Source organism: Anolis carolinensis, chromosome 1 (assembly GCF_035594765.1).
Source record: "Anolis carolinensis isolate JA03-04 chromosome 1, rAnoCar3.1.pri, whole genome shotgun sequence".
NCBI classification, from domain to species: domain Eukaryota; kingdom Metazoa; phylum Chordata; class Lepidosauria; order Squamata; family Dactyloidae; genus Anolis; species Anolis carolinensis.
Window position 1 is genome coordinate 71,328,146 of NC_085841.1, and position 20,228 is coordinate 71,348,373.

General features: G+C 39.6%; 2 protein-coding genes and 2 non-coding genes across 4 annotated transcripts in view; 3 read left to right on the forward strand and 1 right to left on the reverse strand.

The window, feature by feature from the left end:
- Positions 1-14,630, forward strand: tcp1 (t-complex 1). The gene is made up of 12 exons (XM_003215764.4): positions 1-168; positions 4,418-4,503; positions 7,531-7,659; positions 9,199-9,296; positions 9,931-10,041; positions 10,647-10,828; positions 11,286-11,412; positions 12,318-12,493; positions 12,645-12,768; positions 13,135-13,327; positions 13,899-14,062; positions 14,288-14,630. The coding sequence occupies exons 1-12, from the start codon at positions 96-98 to the stop codon at positions 14,502-14,504; spliced, it is 1,680 nt and encodes a 559-aa protein (XP_003215812.1). The 5' UTR covers positions 1-95; the 3' UTR covers positions 14,505-14,630.
- On the forward strand, positions 3,589-3,723 carry LOC134295799 (small nucleolar RNA SNORA29). The gene has a single exon (XR_010002405.1). It is a non-coding gene; the product is annotated as a small nucleolar RNA SNORA29 (small nucleolar RNA).
- LOC134295798 (small nucleolar RNA SNORA29) lies at positions 8,522-8,656 on the forward strand. The gene has a single exon (XR_010002404.1). It is a non-coding gene; the product is annotated as a small nucleolar RNA SNORA29 (small nucleolar RNA).
- acat2 (acetyl-CoA acetyltransferase 2) overlaps positions 9,887-20,228 on the reverse strand; it is a 20,702-nt gene continuing 10,360 nt past the window's right edge. Inside the window, exons 6-9 of the mRNA XM_003215790.4 lie at positions 20,044-20,166; positions 18,007-18,161; positions 16,582-16,692; positions 9,887-15,556 (exon numbers count right to left, since the gene is read on the reverse strand). Of these exons, the coding sequence (XP_003215838.2) occupies positions 15,389-15,556; positions 16,582-16,692; positions 18,007-18,161; positions 20,044-20,166 (557 nt within the window). The 3' untranslated portion in view covers positions 9,887-15,388. The remainder of the gene's footprint in view (positions 15,557-16,581; positions 16,693-18,006; positions 18,162-20,043; positions 20,167-20,228) is intronic.

Below are 20,228 nucleotides of genomic sequence, written 5' to 3' on the forward strand. Positions count from 1 at the left end.
AGAAGCCCTTGCGTCCCTGCCTTCGAGGCCCGCTCTTCCTTCCTCCCTCCCCAAACGCACGTTGCTGTCTTCTGGGCCTCTTTTTGTTCGGGAAGATGGCGGCGCTGGACGGCCCTTTGGCGGTCTTGGGTGAGCGGAGCACCGGTGAGAACGTCCGCACGCAGAACGGTAAGCGGGAAAAGAAGGCCCTTCTCTCCCCTTTCCCTCCCTCTATTTCATTGTACAATGGCAACACAGCTATTCTGTTCTATAACTCAGCTGAAGGCTTCTCTTTTCCAGCAGGCCTACTCAGCCATTAAGAATTTTAAAATCACGTTTTAGGCGTATTGTGTTTTCACTTTTGCTTCATGTCTATTTTAATATGTTTGTTTACATATGGATGTATTTTAACAGTGCGAGAGACCCGCCTCGAGCCGTAAGAAGGGACGGGTGATAAATAATAATATTAATATTACTCAAATCTATTTGGTGGGCGGGGACCTCTGTTTCAATGACTCCAAAACATTAAAACATTTTTTTAAAAAGCATTTAATTTAAGAAACACAATTTTACCATTCTGTTATATGTAACGGGACTCGAACACCTACGGATTTTAGTATTCACAAGAAATAGAACGCTAGAATTTGAAGGGCCACCCAATCCAACCCCATTATACCCTGCAGGAAAAGCACAATAGAATAATAGAGTTGGAAGGGACCACATGGGCCATCTAGTCCAACCCCTTGCCATAACGCCAAATAAAAAAAATTCCCATTAGCATAGTAGGTTGCATAAATGTTTGTGCAAGGATATGCACAGCTATTTGTACGATTGTTTCTCTAAGAAAAACCATATTAGATACTAAGTCTGAAATGTGCAGCCACTACCCCAGGTCTGCTTTTGCACAATGACATTATTGGATACAGATCACCATTTTCACAGTGAGACATTTAATCCCATGCTACTGCATTCCCTTGTTTGCCATTTAAGTCAATTAATATTAAAAGTGCATAATTTCATATTTATCCCAAATCAAAAATATATAAATTCTTAAATAATAACAAAGTACTAATATATGTAGTCTTACAAAATATGTTCAGCCACTGAAAAAATGTATTTTGCAGCCTATGTTAAATATAGTAGAGCAAAGCACTCCTGACAGATGACCACCCAGCCTATGCTTCAAAACTTCCAGAGAAAGAGTCTCCACCAGACTCCCAGGCATCTTTCACTTCCAAACAGCTCTTAAAGTCAGAAAGTTCTTCCCTATGTTTAGGTGGAATCTTTTCCCCTGCAGTTTGAGCCCATTGCTTTGTGCCGTAGTCTCCAGGGCAGCAGAAAATAAGCTTGTCACCTCTTCAACCTGACACTCTTTCAAATATCATGTCCCCAGGGGTGCAGTGGATTAAACCCTTGTGCCAGTTGAACTGCTGACCTGAGGACATGAAGGTCAGCAGTTTGAATCCGTGAGACAGGGTGAGCTTCTGTCTGTCAGCCCAGCTTCCCGCGTGGGTACATGAGAAAAGCCACTCACAGGATGGTAGCACATCTGGGCGTCTCCTGGGCAACGTCTCTGCTGATTCTCTCACACCAGAAGTGACTTACAAGTCTGCTTCTGACACAATAAAAAAACATGTTCCCTCCCAGTCTTCTTTTCTCCAGCTAAATATACCCTGCTCCCTCAGCCGTTTCTCATAGGGCTTGGCTTCCAAACCTTAAAAAAGGGTAAAAGGTTTTCCCCTGATGTTAAGTCCAGTCGTGTCCGACTCTGAGGGTTGGTGCTCATCTCCATTTCTAAGCCGAAGAGCCAGCGTTGTCCGTAGACAACTCCAAGGTCATGTGGCCGGCATGACTACATGGAGCGCCATTACCTTCCCACCAGAGCGGTACCTATTTATCTACTCACATTTGCATGTTTTCGAACGCCAAATCCTTACTATATTGATTGATTCGTTAGCATTAGCAATGAGAGTCAGTCCACTAACAACATAAAATGTATCATTCCAGTTATTGACAGATCTAAATGTCCTGTCCAAATGGAAGGTTGCCCACTTGCTATCATAATTCAGAAACAATAGTAGAGATATTTCACAATGGGGGCATGGGGAACATTGCCAGCTCCAATCCTGTAAAAGTGAAAAACAATGCAATGGTGTGCTGAGAGTCCACAGGGTCTGCTGTGTGGGACCCAGTTGATCAAATGTGCTGGACACAGTTTTTGAAGAGTGGCTGTCTTCTACAGTCAGTGTTATAACTATAGCTGTGCTACCAAAGTTATAGCTGTTAAAAATTCTAGTATGAATTTATAGCCTATCTTGTCCAGCAGTTCTTATACAGCCCAACCATTTCTCCCTGGGAAGTCCAAAAGCATGGCCAAAAGCAGCATCCTTCTTCTGCAGTTAATGACTAAAAGGCTTAATGCTTGTAGCCATTTCAGGCTTATGGCGACCCTATCATGGGGTTTTCCTGGCAAGATTTGTTCAGAAGGGACTTGCCTTTGCCTTTTGAGACTGGAATAATGTGACTTGGCCAAGGTCACCTAGTGATTTTCCAGGGCAGAGTGGGCATTCAAACTCTGGTTTCTAGACACTCAAACCCAAACTACCCCACTATGACTTTTGGTACTGAAAGCAATTTATAATCGGCTGCCGGACTACTGAAAAAACATTCTTTAAAATTCTCATTTTCCTTTGTGAAAAAGAGCATTTTATTTTCAGTCCATTACTTATAAGTTGATGGCTGAATAGCTAGCACGGTGGAGCCCCAATTGCTTCCTTTTATGGCACTTGCAGTTTGGAAGCTTGTTTCTTCACTGAATAGCATTGGTGTCCCATTATGACTGTGTTAATTATCAATGAGTTACAAAGCAGATTGAAGCATAATATTTCTGCAGGCTTTATTATTTCAAGAAGTAAAATTTAAATTAAAATGGTTGAAAATGTAACTGCTGAACTCAGATTCTAAATATATAATTTTCCAACATTATATTTGGACTCAGTATAATTCAGAGTTAATCAAAATAATACATCTTACTAAAATGTGATTTCTTTTATGGATGGGTGAACTGATAGCAAATATTGACCATGTACATTTGACTGTATGTTATTGTACACTGAACACACTGGAGTCATATTGTCTGAGGTCTATAAGGCATTGATAACAATCATGAGTGACTAAATAGGTTCTTGTAGCAGATAAGCTGTTATTGGTGGAAGTATTATTTTTTGTTTTTACTCAAGTTAAGTTGAAGTGGTAACACATAGTCAGGAAAACTCTAGAATCAGTCCTTTTTGTAAATGTTGCACTTCTTACATTTTTTATACAGTAAATTGAATTGGCAATGACATAGGTAAATGTTTGAGAAAAAGAAACTCGTAAATTAGTTAATGTAAATGCTATGTAAATTTATTGAATTGTTAAATGCAGTTATCATTCCCAAATAAAAAATGAGGACCATGAATTCTTCTGTTTGTTTTTAATCTATCATTGTCTGAATCCTTTGTTTTGCTGCCCGAGAATTGATAAAAGGGTGAGACTACATGTTCACCATTTCTGCCCTAAATTCAGTTGTAAGGCTATTTAGAATGTGCTTAGTGATTGAGATGGATACTTCCCATTGTACTGCCTCTTATTTCTATGGTAAAATAAGAGTCTTTGCTGATGGGATAAAGAAACACTAGCCATTGTCTGAAGGAGAAGATTGATATTGTCTTTCTCCTATATGAAATGGCCAAACATGGCATCCCAAAACAAATGCTAGATTTTATTATCCAGACAAAATTGTATTGTGCCCTGTTGTATTATTTGTAGAAATCGCGTCAAAGACCCACCATGTAGGGAACATTGCAATATATCTGTGTTTATACAAATAAATGGCAGTACATTTAAGATTGATTTTTAGGATCTGTTCAATGATGAAGGGAAAATAGAGTGTGAATCAAAGCATACCTGATTATTGTTACATGCTTTCACATCATTTCTGACATGGGGAGATGGTGGCGGGGTATAAATAACGATTATTATTATTATTATTATTATTATTATTATTATTATTATTATGGTCAATTGTCATGGGGGCTATGTAGAATTTATTCAGAGGTATATATATACCTTCAGTCTTCATGTCAGCTGGTCGGTTTTCATGGCCAGCAGGGATTTGAGCTTTGATCAGCCAGTAGCACAACCAGTGATGCTCAAACATCATGCTGGCTCATCTACATGCAATAGCTCTGGTTCATACTGGAAATTCATGCCTAGTTTCATATACGAAACATGACAGAGTGCTGTGTGAACTAAGTGATAGTATATCTTAAACAAAATTCTAAATGTTCTTGTTTCCTTAACCAAAACTATTCACTTTTAATACTTGTACTACGTCAAAGTTATAGGGAAAGCATGATTCTGTTTATGAGAACTTTGTTTTCTTTTCTTGTAACAGTGACAGCTGCTGCTTCTATTGCCAATATTGTGAAGAGTTCACTTGGTCCAGTTGGTTTGGATAAAATGCTGGTGGATGACATTGGCGTAAGTAGACATTATAATAATAATAAAACTTTATTTATACCCCGCCACCATCTCCCCAGCAGGGACTCGGGGCGGCTTACATGGGGCCATGCCCAGAGCAAAACAATATAACAAGTATGAATACAACATAATATAGAGCAATAAACGATACAGTAAATAATAATATACAATATACACTACAATGCAAATCGTAAAAACAGGGCCGGCCGCATGAATACAAAGATTAAAACTCGGGTGAGAAAGATAAGGGAATGGAGACCACGGGGAGCAGGGACATACGAAGGTGGAACCGTCTAGAGGAAAGATGTTGGAGAGGAACAAGAAGAAGAATAAAAACAGTTACTCTCCAAAAGCACAGCGGAAGAGCCATGTTTTAAAATCTTTTTTAAAAGCTAACAGAGTGGGAGTTTGCCTGATCTCAATGGGCAGTGAGTTCCATAGTCGAGGGGCCACAACAGAAAAGGCCCTCTCCCTAGTACCCACAAGGCGAGCTTGGGAAATAGGAATTGGCGTAAGGAGGGCCTCCCCAGATGATCGGAGAGATCTGGCAGGTTTATAGTGGGAGATACGGTCACGAAGGTAGGTGGGTCCCAAACCGTTTAGGGCACTTTATAAGTGATGGTCTACACCTTGAATTGGGACCGGAAGATGAACGGCAGCCAGTGGAGCTCTTTAAATAAGGGAGTAGATCTCTCCCTATAACTTGCTCCCGTTATTAATCTGGCAGCCGAGCGTTGGACCAATTGTAATTTCCGGGCCGTCTTCAAGGGAAGCCCCACGTAGAGTGCATTACAGTAGTCCAGTCTAGAGGTAACTAAGGCATGGACCACCGTGGTCAAGTCAGACTTCACGAGGTATGGTCGCAGTTGGCGCACAAGTTTGAGTTGTGCAAAGGCCCTCCCGGCCACCGCCGACACCTGCGCCTCAAGCGTCAACGCTGAGTCCAGGAGGACCCCCAAACTGCGGACCTGTGATTTCAGGGGGAGTGCAACCCCATCCAGCACAGGTTGCCACCCAATACCCCGATCCGACGAGCGACTGACCAGGAGGGCCTCTGTCTTGTCAGGATTGATTCTCAGCTTGTTCCTCCTCATCCAGTCCGCCACAGCGGCCAGGCACTGGTTCAGCATCCGAGGGGCTTCCTTGGAATTAGATGGAAACGAGTAGTGGATTTGCGTGTCATCTGCGTAGAGATGGCAACACCCACCAAAACTCCGGATGACCTCTCCCAGCGGTTTCATGTAGATGTTAAATAGCATGGGGAATAAGATAGACCCTTGCGGGACCCCACAGGTCAAAGGCCAGGGGTCCGAGCAGGTATCCCCCAGCTTCACCATCTGGGAACGGCCCTCCAGGAAGGACCGGAGCCACAGCAAAACCGTGCCACCAAGTCCCATGCCGGCGAGCCTCCCCAGAAGGATACCATGGTCGATGGTATCGAAAGCCGCTGAGATGTCCAAGAGAACCAGCAGGGTCACACTCCCCCTGTCCAGTTCCCTGCGGAGGTCATCCACCAAGGTGACCAAAGCCGTCTCGGTGCTGTGCCCAGGCCTGAAGCCAGACTGCGAGCGGTCCAGAAAATCAGTGTCATCGAGAAACTCCCGGAGCTGCTTGGCCGCCACCCGCTCCAGAACCTTGCCCAGAAATGGGAGGTTGGAGATAGGTCTGTAGTTGTTACAAACAGATGGGTCTAACGAGGTCTTTTTTAATAGCGGTTTTACCACCGCTTGCTTAAAACAAGATGGAACTGACCCCTGACCCAGAGAAGCATTTATTATGGCTACGAACCACTCCAACAACCCATCTTTGGCCAGCTTAACCAGCCAAGATGGACAAGGATCCAGAGCGCAAGTGGTCGGCCTCACAGACCCAAGAATCCCTTCCACGTCATCAGGAAGAACAAGCCGGAAAGAATCCCACAAAATCAGACCGACAGGTGCCTCGGTTACCTCCACTGGAACTACAATTAAGCTGGAGTCCAACTCATGACGTATCTGAGCAACTTCGCCTGCAAAATGGTGCGCGAACTCGCTGCACCGAGTTGCCAAGTCATCGGGGAGCTCCTGGGCCTCAGCAGGCCGCAGAAGCTCCCCAACAACTCGGAACAACTCTGAAGGCCTATTGGCCGCAGACGCTATGCGGGCAGTCGTGAAAGCTTTCCTGGCTGCTCGCAGAGCCACGGAGTAAGCCTTAATGGCTTACAAACATTGCTCTTTGCAAGATAAAATTGTTCACTGTGTCCAACAGATTAAAACAAATTTGAGGTACATATTTTTATTTTTAAAATATTTATACAGTAGATGGATGGGGAAAGTTGGTGAAATCAAATAGATCTTTATAAAGTACAGTACAACTATACTTTATATTTATTCCGAACTAACTTATAGAACTTTGGGGATTTATTCACACATGTGCATAGAAGTGTATTCTCCATTTTGCTAGGGCAGATGTATCATAAACGTTTATTTTTCTATTTGTGTTTACAATGAAATAATTTCCTTGTTACATATGAATTATGAGCAGGTCTTGGTTTAAAATATTGCTAGCTTGAGGAACCATTATCAGAAGCCTAGAAATGTTTACTACCTCACATTTTTTAACCTTAAGGTGGGAACCTTAAACATAAAGCAGCTGATAGAAGCAATGGAGCCAAACTTCAACTTGCCAGCAAGTTAACGCCTGCAATTGTTGCATTATACGTAACAACCCGCTCTAAAAATACAGTGGTTGATAAAGTGATTAGTAATTATGACATTATAGTATAAAAATACCAAAATATTTCCTAACACAATTAGCCAAAAGAACCAAAATGAATTTGGACATTCAGCAGAAGTGTGAACGAGGCATGCTTAAAATACAGGTATTTGTGGGTGTCCTGTTAAAAACATTTAACCCAATTCTTGCCCACGGGTAGGGCTGCCATTCGCTGAGATGTGGGCATTAACTTACAATGGGTCTTTAGTATTTTGATTTAGTATCTCATGAAATCTATTAATTAGCATGAACATTTTCTGTTTGGAATACTAGGATGTGACCATTACTAATGATGGTGCCACTATTCTAAAGCTGCTAGAAGTAGAGCATCCTGCGGCAAAGGTTCTCTGTGAGCTAGCAGAACTGCAGGACAAAGAAGTTGGAGACGGGACCACCTCTGTGGTAGGTATCGGTATGTTTAAACCCAGATATATAGACATTATTACTTTTGTTTTGTCCTCTCCATGATTGCGCAGGCTTTGAAAGCTCAGCATTCTTAAAGTTTTTGAAAGCCTGCATTTCATACGAGAAATTCATGTTAGATTTTAGAAATGATTGACAAACCTATTGAGGAAGATTACTGTGACTATTGTATTTTCATGTGTCCTTTTATTGTAAAGCATTTTGGCAAACCCTTTTATTATGTAACGTACCCACAATTAGTGTTGACTTAGTCTATAATCTATATATATAAAAGAGTGATGGCATCACGGCGACAAACAAAACAAAACTACAGGCCCCCCAACCTCGAAATTTGAATTGGGGGAGTGGAGAGAGATTTGAATTGGGGGAGTGGAGAGAGCCCCCACTGTTAGCCCCAGCTTCTGCCAACCCTGAAGTTTGAAAACATGCAAATGTGAGTATATCAATAGGTACTGCTCTGGCAGGAGCTTAACGGCGCTCCATGCAGTCATGCCACATGACCTTGGAGGAGTCTATGGACAATGCCAGCTCTTCGGCTTAGAAATGGAGATGAGCACCAATCCCCAGAGTCAGACATGACAAGACTTAATGTCAGGGGAAAACCTTTACCCTTTACCTTAACTACCAACAATTCCTCAATACTTTATTTCCCATACCACCATACTTAGCCACAGCAGAGCGTGGCTGGGCACAGCTAGTCTCAATTAAAGTTTCACACAAAATTTACTGTAAATTAATTATTTCGGTAATGTTGGGCTACATTGGATAGAAATTGGTTGATATTTGATTTGAAACTGAGTTACAGGGTTGCTTAGTTTACCACCTATACTGAAGGAGAATACTTCCCATTTGACTGCTACTTGTTTGCACTTCAAAATAAGTAGCTATGCTTGTGGGATATAGAAATATCTGCCATAGTTTTAAGGAGAAGACTGATAGTATCTTCTTCCTATATTTAATGGCAAAACATATTAAATTACATATTTTGGTTTATTTATTGTTTAGACTTCAAAGCAAACAGTTACTTTTGTTTCAGACATAGACGTGTTGTGATGACACAGCTAAAGCCTTGAATAGTTTGTGCGTTAAAAAATAAGCTTTTGGGAGACAATGTGAACTTTTTTCAACTGACAGATCTGCATCGCTGACATCTGAAATTCACATTCCTATCCCTGTGAAAGAAAAAAGCATGTGATGCCACGTTAAAAAGATGGATATGTATATTCTTTTCATGGGTTCCTATAGCAGGATTGGATGATGTATGGCTTTTTAGACATTACTGGGTTGCAAGTGCCTTCTGTTTAATGAATATATTAAGCCAATTTGGATGGCTCTACTACTAGAGCATAAAGAGAAAAGTCAACTGGATGGGGATTGTTTTCGTATACTGAAGAGAAAGAACGTGCAGTCCAACATGAAGACTTATAAGGCCATTATTATTTCATTGTGTCTGTCTTGAACATGTTATGGGATTTCAATGTCTATATATTAGATGATGTGTATTTTTCTTCCTGACAGGTAATCATTGCTGCAGAACTTTTAAAGAATGCAGATGAATTGGTTAAACAGAAAATTCATCCCACTTCTGTTATTAGTGGATATCGTCTTGCTTGCAAGTAAGTGAGATGTTGAGTAGTCCTTGCAGGAAGCAGTGTTAGTCGTCCCTCCTAGGTTTTTTGAAGTTAAGATATTTTTCCTTTCTGATAACAATGTTCTTGAGATATTGGTGGTCTTTTTAATAGTCTCTACTATCAAAAGGGAAGTGTTTTGGGAGTTGCAGTGTAATTTGGGTGGTACACTAAATGCATGTTTCCAGTCTACAGATTAGCAAGGTGGAACAAAATTGGGACAGGCTAGCAACAGCAATGGTTGAAGTAAAATGTCTTGCCTTTGCCAACAGGATACATACCTTCATGTGGGAATGAGTGCCTCTGTGAGTTTTGGAAACATTAAACTCACTTGATAAGAAAAGGCTAACGTAGTCCTGGGTTGTAATATCTGTTTGGAAGTCTCAGGATAGTAAAGATCAGGACACCCTCATTGTTTTTATTTTGTAGACGTTTGTAAGACACCATATGAATGCTGATCGCTCATTAAAAGCCATTTTAAATACTGAACATACTTCAGCTCTTAACTCCAGCTAAAATAATATGAAATAAAATGCTATTTCCTTGACATGTAATGTAAAATAACTACACAGACAAAATGAAGTATTACCATTTTATTTTTTAAAATGTTTCTATTTAACAGGGAGGCAGTTCGTTACATCAACGAGAATCTTGTTATTAACTCAGATGAACTGGGCAGGGACTGCCTTATCAATGCAGCTAAAACAGCGATATCTTCTAAAATCATAGGAATGTATCCTTTCAGTTGATCATTACTAGTTAGGATGTTATTTCCACACAATATCAAGTATTTCAATATATATATATTCGATATATTAGAGAAAATGACTTTTTGTACACTTAAGAAGAAAATATATAAGGAATGGTGAGATGCTAGTGTCATAGATATTAACTTAGAATAAAGGTAAAGGTTTTCCCCTGACGTTAAGTCCAGTCGTGACCGACTCTGGGGGTTGGTGCTCATCTCCATTTCTAAGCCAAAGAGCCAGCGTTGTCCATAGACACTTCCAAGGTCATGTGGCCGGCATGACTGCATGGAGCGCCGTTACCTTCCCGCCGGAGCGGTACCTATTGATCTACTCACATTTGCATGTTTTCGAACTGCTAGGTTGGCAGGAGCTGGGGCTAACAGCGGGCACTCATTCCGCCCCCGGGATTTGAACCTGGGACCTTTTGGTCCACAAAATTTAGAATATCTCTCTATATAACTGAACCTGTAAAATACTGTTACTCTTTGCTACCATTAAGATTTTTAAAGGTTTATAATATTCATAATGTACATGCGGCATATTTTATCCTGTAACATATGTCATATTTACCTTAACAATATTCTTTTAGTGATAGTGATTTCTTTGCCAACATGGTAGTGGATGCTGCACTTGCAGTTAAATACACAGATCAAAAGGGACAAGCACGTTATCCCATCAACTCCATAAATGTTTTAAAGGCACATGGTCGCAGTCAGAAAGAAAGCATTCTTGTAAATGGCTATGCATTAAACTGTGTTGTGGGCTCCCAAGGTAAGGTAAACATATGTTTGTATTGTAACATTATGATTTCAGATTTTGGCTAGAAGTTAGAGAAGATATTTATAGCCACAAGAGTCTTCTCTAACTGTTTCCCCTTCATAAAGTACAGTAGCTGAAAAGAGTTTCAGTTTCAGTGTTCTGTTCTTTTTTTAAAAGGCACTAATTTAGTTTGCAAATTGAAACTTGATATCAGTGATCTCCTTATATTTTATTATTTTAGGTAGAAAACTCCAATCTAAAAACCCCTCACAGGTTGATTAGTATGATTTAGCTTAGCAGTGTTACAGATACATAAGCTTTGGAAAAATAGACTTAGTGAATGGTTTGATAGAAAGAAATAATAGTGCTGATTATCTTAATTTGAAATATTTCACATTGTTTAGGTATAACCAAGATGCAATGTAATAAAGAACCTTCCCTGTTGTGTTTTCCCCTCTTTTTCTTTTAGGTATGCCTAAGAGAATAGTTAATGCAAAGATTGCCTGTCTTGACTTCAGCCTTCAAAAGGCAAAAATGAAACTTGGTGTTCAGGTGGTGGTCACAGACCCCGAAAAACTGGACCAGATTAGGCAAAGGTATACTATAGGTACTTTTGTTATAAAAAAGTATAGAGTGCATAGGCTGCGGGCATTTGGTACAAACATATACACAGTTAATGTGCTACATTTTTCTTCTAGTTAGGTATCAAATCATTTTTTAAAATCCTGAATCTGAAGTATAGAATATGCTCATACTATGCATACACTTACATGTTCTTGATAAGCTGTAGAAATACGGTTGGAGTTGGTTATAAATGACAACAAAGTTATTTGAATGTTAAATGTTTCCACAGTGATGTGGGCCCACCCATAATCTGAGAAAGATTCAAGCACCATTTTATAATGTGATAACAAAACTCCAAAGAATCCTAATGGGACTTGTTAGCCATTTCTTTGGAAGTGACTACTAAGTTGCATAAAGAGCTCTTGCACTGATAGTTCAAAATTCATACCATTTATGTAGTCCTTCTCATTTGTGTCGCTCACAAATTTGGTACAAGCCTCTGCATTTCACTTAAAGGTGCTCTAGAAACTCGAAGAAAGGAGAAAATCAAGCTTGATTTGTGAGCCATTTGCTGCTCGTTCTTGCAGAGTTTTTAGGAAAGATTAAGACAATCCTAACTAATGGGCACAAATATGGTATTGGTCCCTGGTGTCCTGGGGAAGGGGTTTCCAGTCCTTCACCTCTAAATAGCGTCATTTAATTAGTGATTTTAGAACCTAAATACCGTATTCCTTCAATTCTAAGACACACTTCTTCTTAAAATCACAGATGCTTTTCTATATATCTTTTTTCTGTTGATGGTACTGAAATTAATGTGTGTCTTACAATTGATGACATCTTAGAATAAAAGAAATATGGTATTTTATTTCACTACACAGCTTTGCCACTCAGTTCTAATTTAGGTTTTAAAAAATTGCACTCCTCTTATCTCATGCAGAGAAGCTGATATCACTAAAGAGAGAATTCAGAAGATCCTGAGTACAGGAGCAAATGTTATTCTGACCACTGGCGGCATTGATGATATGTGTCTGAAGTATTTTGTAGATGCTGGTGCCATGGCAGTACGCAGAGTCCTAAAAAGAGACCTTAAACGCATTGCTAAAGCGTCTGGAGGTAATTGCCAAAATTTTCTCAAATCTAATTCCTCAATTACTGATCCTTTTGATTCAGATGTTAAATATGGTGAAGTACTTGATTAGAGAATCTAATATGACTTAAGTTTTTTTTTGGAGTGTATTAAAAGACTCATTTTCTGTTTTATAAGCTACTCTTTGTCCTACACTGGCAAATCTGGAAGGCGAAGAAACATTTGAAGCTTCAATGTTGGGACAAGCTGAAGAGGTGATTCAGGAGAGGATCTGTGATGATGAACTGATCTTAATCAAGAAGTAAGGAAACTTCTGTTGTAAAGTATATCTATGTTTCTTGGAAGCAATTTCCCATGTAATGGTTGCCAGGTTATTGTTAAGCAGCATCGGCTATTATACACATGGGATACATGATCCTTAGGCCCTATAAGAATGTTAAGATCGTGATTGCCTCAGCTTTACTTTTGGATTTAGGTATCATTTATACTGCCATGTAATGCAGTTTTAGAACACAGTTTAAATGCATTATATGGTAGTGTAGATAGGGTCTTAATGTTCCTTAATATCTACATGAGTGATTTATTGTCAATGGCTTTAAATGAAGGTTCGGTACTGAATTGTGGGTAATTATGGGGGCATTCTCCCTTGTTTGTCTTCTTGAAACAGTACCAAGGCAAGGACCTCAGCTGCCATTATACTACGAGGAGCAAATGATTTCATGTGTGATGAAATGGAACGATCCTTACATGATGCTCTTTGTGTTGTCAAGAGAGTATTAGAGTCCAAGTCTGTGGTACCAGGAGGTGGTGCAGTTGAAGCTGCACTTTCCATTTATCTAGAAAATTATGCGACTAGCATGGTAAGTGTCTGGTTTAGAGGGCCTCAAACTCTTAGACTGTAGGAGGTTGGAGTATAGTTTGAAAAAATATGAACAAATTCATATGCACACTGCATATCATATTTGTAGTACAAAAAATGAAAGATTAATATATTTAAAATTCAAACTAACTTACCAGTATTTCAATGGGAAATGTGGGCCTGCTTTTGGCTAATGAGGCAGTCAAGTTAATTAGAAGTGAGTGTGTGCGTCTTCAAGTAGTTTCAGACTTACGGTCTAAAGTTTATGGCGGGGGCTGAGTAAATGACATTGGAGGACTGCATCCAGCCTGCCAATTTTAATTTGGGAACTCCTGATTTAGTTAATCTGTGTTTGGCATGAACGGTTTCTTTCTTAACCAGATCTTCATGTCACTTTGATTATACCAGTTCTGAGACAGAATTGTTAAAATACTCAGACTATATAAGGAATATGCCCTACATTAACATTCTACCTTGGATGCATTTGGAACAAACCATTTATTGCCAGTAATGTGTACAATAAACGTATGTGATTTAGTTAAATTTTAATGCAAATTTCTCTGTTTAATTAGGGATCACGTGAACAGCTTGCTATTGCGGAATTTGCAAGATCTCTTCTAGTTATTCCAAACACATTGGCAGTCAATGCTGCTCAAGATGCCATAGATCTGGTTGCAAAACTCAGGGCCTTTCACAATGAAGCTCAAGTGAATCCAGAACGTAAAAATTTGAAATGGTATGTGATTATTCAAAATAGAGGAGGCTTGGTAGCAACCCCAAGACCATGTGAATAATTTTTGAAAGGTTACTGGTGGTGGGCAGTTTCATGGTATGATAAAATGATCAATTTGATCATCTTATATTGTCTCAGAAATTTCAGACTTATATTTCATGTCACTTTGAAAATGGGTCTTTTATGTGGACAGGTTGAAGGCATAATATTGTTGCTTTCTTTTTAAAGGATTGGTCTTGATTTAATCAATGGGAAGCCACGCGACAACAAGCAAGCTGGTGTTTATGAACCCACTGTGGTCAAAACAAAGAGTTTGAAGTTTGCAACAGAAGCGGCAATTACTATTCTTCGAATTGATGACCTTATTAAATTGCACCCTGAAAGTAAAGGTGATAAAGGAGGGTGTTATGAAGATGCTGTTCACTCTGGGGCAATTGAAGACTAAATGGATGTTTATTTAACCATTCCTGTAAAATTCTTTGTAGCCTTGTATTTAGTAATGTATGTTTGAAAGAAAAAAAAACAAGCTGTTGGACTCTTGCCTAACTAGAAAATAAATTGAAGATGGTCACATCCTGTATTCTTGTTTGTGTTACAAAGGTGCATACAGGAAGGAGGGCAAGAGAAATAAGAGGCTGCAATAGCTGTTCTTATAGCAATAAAGCCTTCACTCTGCCCTAAAGACCCACACACCACTTCAGGCAAAGAAGCCAAAAGTAGCCACTTCACCATTTATAGTTCCTCCCAGCAATGAAAGATTTAACCACTGAGTAAGGCTGACTTAATAGTTATACTTAGCTTGAGCTGTGTTCAAAAGGCTCTAATAAAATCATTTAACATAGCAGTAGCAATAGCAAATAATCTTCAACAGTTAAACATACACCTATAGACTCCTGGTGTGTTCATATTATACACAAAAGCAATGGTTCTTGCTTTCTACAAGGACGGATAAGAGCCAAAAGGTGGATGCTACAACTGATTTTCTCCAAAACCTGTCATGTTAAGAGGCAGGCCCAGCACTACCTCTTTCAAGTTCTGTATGTGGTGAGGAGTGGATGTACGACTTATTATTTAATTTAATTTATATACCACTCTTCTCCCCAGGGGGACCCAGGGTAATGCAGTGGTAAATATGTCCTGCCTGAGTTAGAGAAATGGAAAAGAAAGGAAAACATTTTCTTGGGACAAGATCCACATTGCTCTAAAAAAAAGTTGTAATTAAGACAAATTCCAGTACTGCCATAATTCTTAAAACTTCCAAAATTTTAAAATGTCTTCTGTTATTACTAAAAGCAATAAATGCTGCAAATTACTACAGAACTAGTCTCTCTATCTTTCAACACACATAGCGATACCCATTCCTCCTCCTATACATAATGCAGCAACACCCCGTTTTCCACCTGTTCGTTCAAGCGCATGTAATAGTGTAACAAGGATTCGACATCCTGAAGCTCCAAGAGGATGGCCAAGGGCAACAGCTCCACCTTGGATATTAACCTGTCACAAAAATAAAATGCTTTTATTTTAAAAAATCCATCAACAAAGTAAAACGTTACACAGCTTCCCTGCCCCCGTTTATTCTTGTGCTAGAGTCCCAAAGCAATAATTTCCAGAATAGGACTGGGAAATCATAGATGATCAGTTGCTCTGTTTCTATGGACAGCCTCCTGTTTTCATAGCTTATGCAGAAAATGTTTTGTGTCTGATGTTTGCACTGATATATGGAAGGCAATGTAAGGGGAGGTGAATATGACCATTTTCCACGACTTATATGGACACGCAGCCCCACAGAACATTTACGTTATAAATGTTATGCAGCACTACTGGCCAAATTGGCAGCCCACTCCCTATTACAGTCACTGCCAATTGCTAATTTTTCAATGTAGAGAACTAAAAAAACCTCCAGAGAGGTTTGGGACCCATTAACTTTGTAGCAGGAGACAAAGGCCATTCTAGTTCTGCTGAGATTAGATATTGAAGTATTGTACTATATTGGTGCTTACCCACCATTTGCTAGGAGGAGATCCTCACTGTTGCAAGTCAATTATCAGCTGCTCCCCTAACAGTCAAATGGAGGTTGGGAAAACTTTTGTCCTTGCAGCTGCTTTAGTTTGTGACTTCTCAGACCCATCTAGCCTGGCCAATGGTGTGGATTTTAAAAGTTTAGGACAAAAGAGAGTTGTGCCCTGTCCTTTACAATATGCACTAACCCACTTTAGGTCTAAGAATATGTGAATTATTTTGAACATTGTCTTTCCCATCTGAACAATAATGCTGGCTACAATCTTGGACACCACTTTAACATGAAAACAGTTGTTGCAGCCACTGTTGTTTCTTAGAGATTGTCAAATCCTTTTGCAGGCACATGCATAGGCAATTCCACAGCTTTTGACTGAGTGAAGAGCTAGTAGATCATTGTGCAAATATTGAATCTAGGCAGTGCATAATAATTTTGCCACTGGAATTTCATTGTTAAATGTTTCCATTATCCAAGACACTAAGATTACAAAACAAGGACATACCTTCTCTGGGTTCAATTTCAGGTCCTTTATTATTCCAAGACTGACTGAAGAAAAAGCTTCATTAATTTCATACAAATCTACATCATCCACTGTCCAACCTGCTTTTTCAACCTATAGAATAGAAAGAGGTAAATAAAATGATAAAAAGTTGAACTTAACGTGTTTTTCTGTCATCTCTTGGTGCCAACCTGACATTTTTTCTGCTTCTTACTGATGCACAATAGAAAGCCTACAAAAGTATTCAAAATAGCAAATAACTTTCTGACTCACATGTATGGTTATTTGATTTTTAAACCAAAATCCAGATTTGAGGCAGCTCACTACATGAATTAAAATGTTCAGGTATGAAAAAAACAAAATGAAATAATTGGACAAGTATTATACACATCAGAAAGAAAGTACATAGCTCCTCCTTTCAAAAGAACTATTCAAAGTGCCAAAATTCTTGAATAAGGTCTTTGTTGATAAAATACGTCAAGTCTTTTCCTGTTATCTCATAAAGCCAAGAACAGAAGCTATCTTGTGTGTGTGCCTTCAGGTTGCTTGTCTGTTTATGACAATGCCGTCAATCCATTTGTGACTTGCACCACAGTGATGAAGCACATGTTTTGCATTCAAAAGATTCCTGTTCAAGTGCTGAAAAAAAATCCTGTCTGAATCCCGCAGAGCTTCTGCCAGCCTATTCAGAGAAAACTACATTGGATGGACCAATGCTCAAACTTGGTAGACAGCAGCTGCTTAAAATCATAGAGTTGGAAGAAACTTCGTGGGCCATCTAGTTCAACCACTTGCCAAGAAGCAGGAAAATCTCATTCAAAACACCCCCCGAAAGATGGCCATCCAGCCTCTGCTTAAAAGCCCCCAAAAGAGCCTCCACCACACTCCAGGGCAGAGTGTTCCACTGCTGAGCAGTTCTCACTGAGGAGGTTCTTCCTGATGTTCAGGTGGAATCTCCTTTCCTGTAGTTTGAAGCCATTGTTCCGCTTCTTAGTCTCCAGGGCAGCAGAAAACAAGCAGTCCTCCCTATGACTTGTTAGTTTTCTTCCTATGGAACACATCCTTCACCATACACATGGGGCCCTACATTTTTAGTTTTTACATATAAGCATTGTATATGTTGTCCTTCTTTTAATAGTAGTGATAACAACAACAACAACAACAACGGGTTTGCTGGATACCCAACAATTCAGTACGATGTTATAAAGCAGGCATGAGCAAACTCTGGCCCTCCAAGTGTTTGTACTTCAATTCCCATAATTCCTAACAGCCTGTAGGCTAAGCCCAAAAAACCTGGAGGGCCAAAGTTTGGCCAAGCTTGTTATAAAAGACCAACTTCTATTGTTGGACAGACTGGGTGCCATGCAGTGCCCAGGTTTCAGAACATTTGTTTCAGACATAGTTACTGATTCCAGTAAGATTACTTACAGCTTTTTTAATGGCTGGGACTGGTCCTATCCCCATTACAGAAGGATCTACACCAGCTTGCGCCCAGGAGACAATCTGTGCCAAGGGAGACAAGCCTCGTTTAACAGCTTCTGATTTCTTCATAAGAATTACAGTTGCAGCACCATCATTTATACCTGGAAAAAAGAACAACCATTCTAGCCTTAAAGCATGGAACACATTGGCTGAAGATATCCTCTGGGCAGCAGAGAAAGAACACTGGGTACTTATAATGATTTGATTGTATTCAGTGAATACAGAGTATTCTTTGATGGCTTGTTCCTCTCACTCTAGTAAACATGAATACATTCAAGAGTACTACTGCAAGTGGGAGGAAAAACCAAGAATGCTTTTCTTCCCTTTAGGAAAGATGTGATGGTCTACAGAAATACTACAGAATAAATCTTGTGTACTGTTTTCCCATTTATTTATTTTTCTTGCCGTTAACTGCCTCCAAGTCCATGTTGACTTATGCTGATCCCATGAATGAGAGATCCCAAGTCATTATGTCCTCAACAGCCCTGTCCATATCCTGCAGATTCTTGCAGGCATTCTTTTTTAAAGTATTAAGAATTTTTTCAAAGACACTAAAAACACCAGCTTTAAAGAAAAAAAATGTAAGAAAACAGAGAAAGACATAAAATAAAAAAAATGGAGGAACCATGCAAAATATAGTAATTGGTTATTATAAACATAGGCAATTTTACCGTGCCCCTTAAAAATAAACACTTACTTAGTTACAAAAGATACAATCCTAAACAGATTTAACTGAAGTTACTTACAACAAACTAAACATGTACAGGAGAAAGATCCAAAAGACAGCTTTGGTTACTTTACATCTTGTGCATCTCTATGCATTCTAGTATTGTTAAACCACACTTCCTAATGGGGTAACGTTTATAAGGTTTGACAGAAGTCTAAGGAAAAATATGCGAAGGAAAAGGAAAGGCTAATGCGCACAGGTATCCACACTCAGTATAATATATTGAACATAAAAGGTAAAGGTAAAGGTTTCCCCTGACGTTAAGTCCAGTCGTGACCGACTCTGGGGGCTGGTGCTCATCTCCATTTCTAAGCCAAAGAGCCAGCGTTGTCCATAGACACCTCCAAGGTCATGTGACCGGCATGACTGCATGGAGCGCCGTTACCTTCCCGCCGGAGCGGTACCTATTGATCTAATCACATTCGCATGTTTTCGAACTGCTAGGTTGGCAGGAGCTGGGGCTAACAGCGGGCGCTCATTCCGCTCCCGGGATTTGAACCTGGGACCTTTTGGTCCACAAGTTCAGCAGCTTAGTGCTTTAACACACTGTGCCACCAGGGGCCCTCTTGTTGAACGTATGAAGACGTAAAAGAACCCCAATATTTTTCAAAAGCTGTACAAGCAAAAAAAAAAAAAAAGGTTCATTAGACAATATCTAATGAACTTGGAAAGGCTGTTTAGCCTGAACTATGTTTTACTCAGATTTTAGAGAGGTTTAGAGAAATTCAAACTCTCAGAATCTTCCACTAAGGGCTGTAGGCTGGGCGATTCCAGGAACTGTAGTTGAAATGTAACTTTTCACCGTTCTGAGTTCATAGCATTTTCAGTGATTAGAGGGCACAGAAGCACTCTTATTTACAAGGATAACAAGGCTTTAAACTGCCCCTTTGATTCCATAAATGCTTTAGATCTCTCTATGATAATTTGTGGTTTACAGATCTTTCTCCAGGATACTGTACATTACACTGTTCTTTATTTTTCAGCTGAAGAAGAGACACTTTGCACATATTATCTCTCTTTTCCCTTACCCAGCCAAAAAAAGTTTCTTTTTTCAGTTATTGCTTGTACCTCAAGTGATACACATTAATCTGTACACATTGGCCTAATTCTAAATGTTAACTCCAACTAAAGTTTAGTGAATGCATTGAATAAATGGGAGTTAATTAAGCATTGACTTGCCACGTTTGCATGAGTTAGTAATCCTACTCTAATTGGGACTAAGAAATTAATGATTTTACAGCTTTACATAAACTTACCTGACGCATTGCCTGCAGTTACAGTTCCTGTCCCATCAGTCACAAATGTTGGCCTTAACTTTCTAACTGCTTCTAAGTTGCTACCATGGCGAGGATGCTCATCCGCTTTAACCTCTACAGGACCTGCAAAGCAGAAATTGTTTAATCAGTAGCCATTTTTATTTGACAAGGGCCCCTTCTACACT